The following is a 2,725-nucleotide window of genomic DNA, read 5'->3' as shown; positions in this document are numbered from 1 at the left end:
CCCGCCACCCTGCGGCCGCTGGGCTGGCCCTCGCAGGCCGCCGCGGGCCCGCCTAGCGCCCAAGAAGGCGGCTCACTGGGAAGGAACAAGCAGGAGGTGTCCGACGCGTTGTTTCAAAACATAACGGAGCCGGGCCCCTGAGACCGTTAAACCGCGAGCAGAGGGGGGAGAAGCCAGGACGCCGGAGGCCTCGGGCTTCGGCCCGGCCGCCCCTTCGACCCCCAAGTTCACCGCCCAGAAATACCGGCACTGCCCCCAGCCCGCTCCAGCCCCTCGAACACCAGACAGGGCGGGAAAAGGGCCAATACCTTGTAGAAAGCCCCGTTGGAGCCGCGGACCTCCACCGTCAGCTCCGCCATGTTGGAACCGCAAAGGCCGCTGGGAAGAGATTCTAGAAACTTTCCAACCAGCGGGGAGGAGGGGGAGGGGCCGCAGGAGGCGGGGAAGGGCGGGGAAATGGGCGGGGACTGGGAATTCCCCGCCCCGCGCCCCTGGCGTCTCCGCGTGCCGGTCCGACGCTCCCGGCGGGGTCCCTCCGCGCCTCGCCGCGCACGCCCTGGGCTCCGCCCGCAGCCTCTCGACACAATCGCCGAACTCGCTGACCCGCCCGGTCCCCGCCCACCAGCGCCCCGGCGTGACCGCGGGGCGGGCCGCTGCCTCCCGCCGCCGGGACGACCTGGCCCGCGCGTTTGGGTTCCGCCGCTCCGGTGTCCGATGGCTGGCGGCCTGGAATGGCTTTCTCGCCTAGGGAAGAGCAAGTCTGGGGGCTCCCGTTCCCGCCTGATGTAACCTCTGAAGAGGAAAGAAGAGCCTAAAAACCTACGTCCTATTGTGCTCCAAGCCCCTCCCCCGGTTTTTTAAATACTTCCCAAATTCCACAGTTCACACCTCCTCACTTAGGGTGGCCAACTCTTCTCTCCACCTGTTACCGTTTTAGCTGTTTAAAAATCAAAGTAAAAGCCAGGTGTGGTGACACACACCTGTAATTCCTACACTCTGGGAGGCTGAAGCAGGAGGATGGCAAGTCTTTGCCCAACCTGAGCAATTTAGCAACTCTAATGAGTCCTTGTTTCAAAAAAAATTTATTTAATGTTTAACGAAGGCTGGGGTTGTAGCTCACTGCACAGGGCCCGGTTCAATCTTCAGTAGTGCAAAACATAATAATAAAGCCGGATATGGCAACACAAGCCTGAAATCCCAACCACTTGGGAGAATGAAGGAAGAAAATTGCGAGTTCAAGGCCAGCCTGGGCAACTCGTGAGACCGTATGTCAAAAAAGGGCAGGGGAGACCCCTGGGTTCAATTCCCTGTACTCCAAAAATAAATAATTATAAAACAATAAAAATATAAAGAGCTGCAGACCTACCTCAGTGGTACAGTGCTTACCTAGCATGCCCAAGGCCCTGGGGGTCCATCCCCACACACCTAAGTATTTTCTTTTTTTTTTTTTTTCGGTCTTTTTTGAGACAGGGTCTCACTATGCAGTTCAGGCTGGCCTTGAGCTCACTTTTGTAGCCCAGGCTGGTCTCGAACTTGCAACGATCCTCCTGCCTCAGCCTCCCAAGTGCTGGGATTACAGGCATGTGCCACCACGCCCGGCATCACCTAAGTATTTTCTTTGCAGTTTGGCAGTGCTCACAATGTGGAACAGTGTAGGTCAGTATCTATTATTGGAAGTAATCATGGAACTTAATGGAACAGGAGATCGGGGAAGCTTCACAAATAGGATCAAAGTAGAACAAATAGATCAAAGCAGATATGATTTTACCTGAACCTACCCCAGTACAGTAGCTTTGAACATTTGTCTTAACAATTTAATGCAACTTTTTTTCAAAGCGAGGCCTTTGGAGGTGATACTAGAAGGCTTCCTTTATCTCAAAAAAGAAAGAAAGAAAGAAAGAAAGAAAAGAAAAGAAAAGAGAAACTGTCCTCCTGCCGATCGGTCTGCCCTCTGAGGTGGAGGCCCCAGAGCTCAGACCCATGCTACCAGTTAGTCCAACAGGAATGAGGGGGCCCGGGGCATACTCTGCCTTCTCCCTCTGGCTAGACTGTCATCTCCATGGAGGAGCCCCGGGTAATCATGACTATGGAGGAACAAGAAAACAGCCTGCTGCTAGACACAGGTGCAAGTCTCTCGGTCCTTCTTTTCAATCCTGGCCTTCCTTCCAGCCATCATACCTCAGTGAAAGGAGTCACTGGTGAGGAGGTAATATGCTATTTTTGACAACCCTTAGGCTTGTTAGATCCCTCTTGCATATCTCTGTCTTCCTGAGAAACCACTCTGAAGATACCACCACGTATTACAGCAGCCATTGATATTTTCCTACTAATCTATCCATAACTGTGTAAAGTTTGTAATGTCCCTATCCTATTTCATAAATGGATGTATGTTTATTATTATGTGTTTCCTACAACAACCATTGAGAAGAGTTAATGATTTTTCAGTAGGTCACTCATGTATAGCTCTATTTATTTTCTTTAGAAGCCACTTTGAAGATACCAAAGTATAATACAACAACTCTTGATAATCTCCTACCTCTTTTGTCTGTAACTCACTATTATTTGTCTATTTGTTTTCCTGAGAAACTATTTTGTAGACAATAATATGTAAAATGATAACCATTGATAATTTCCTACCATTTTGTCTGTAATTTGCTAAGTTGCCCCTATTATTATGTTATCCTTCTTTTATTCTTTAAAATAAAACAAAAAAAACCAAACAAAC

General features: G+C 50.5%; 1 protein-coding gene across 6 annotated transcripts in view; it reads right to left on the bottom strand.

Moving 5' to 3' along the window:
- Window positions 1-498, bottom strand: part of Fxr1 (fragile X mental retardation, autosomal homolog 1) — a 62,365-nt gene extending 61,867 nt beyond the window's left edge. For all 6 annotated transcript variants that reach the window (XM_005383063.2, XM_005383064.2, XM_005383065.2 and 3 more), the window contains exon 1: window positions 309-498. In XM_005383063.2, the coding sequence (XP_005383120.1) occupies window positions 309-359 (51 nt within the window). In that variant the 5' untranslated portion in view covers window positions 360-498. The remainder of the gene's footprint in view (window positions 1-308) is intronic.
- Between the last annotated feature and the right edge of the window lie 2,227 nt (window positions 499-2,725).

This window comes from Chinchilla lanigera, unplaced genomic scaffold, assembly GCF_000276665.1.
Source record: "Chinchilla lanigera isolate Chin_1 unplaced genomic scaffold, ChiLan1.0 scaffold00019, whole genome shotgun sequence".
Taxonomy (NCBI): domain Eukaryota; kingdom Metazoa; phylum Chordata; class Mammalia; order Rodentia; family Chinchillidae; genus Chinchilla; species Chinchilla lanigera.
This window is presented reverse-complemented; position numbering and strand designations above follow the sequence as displayed.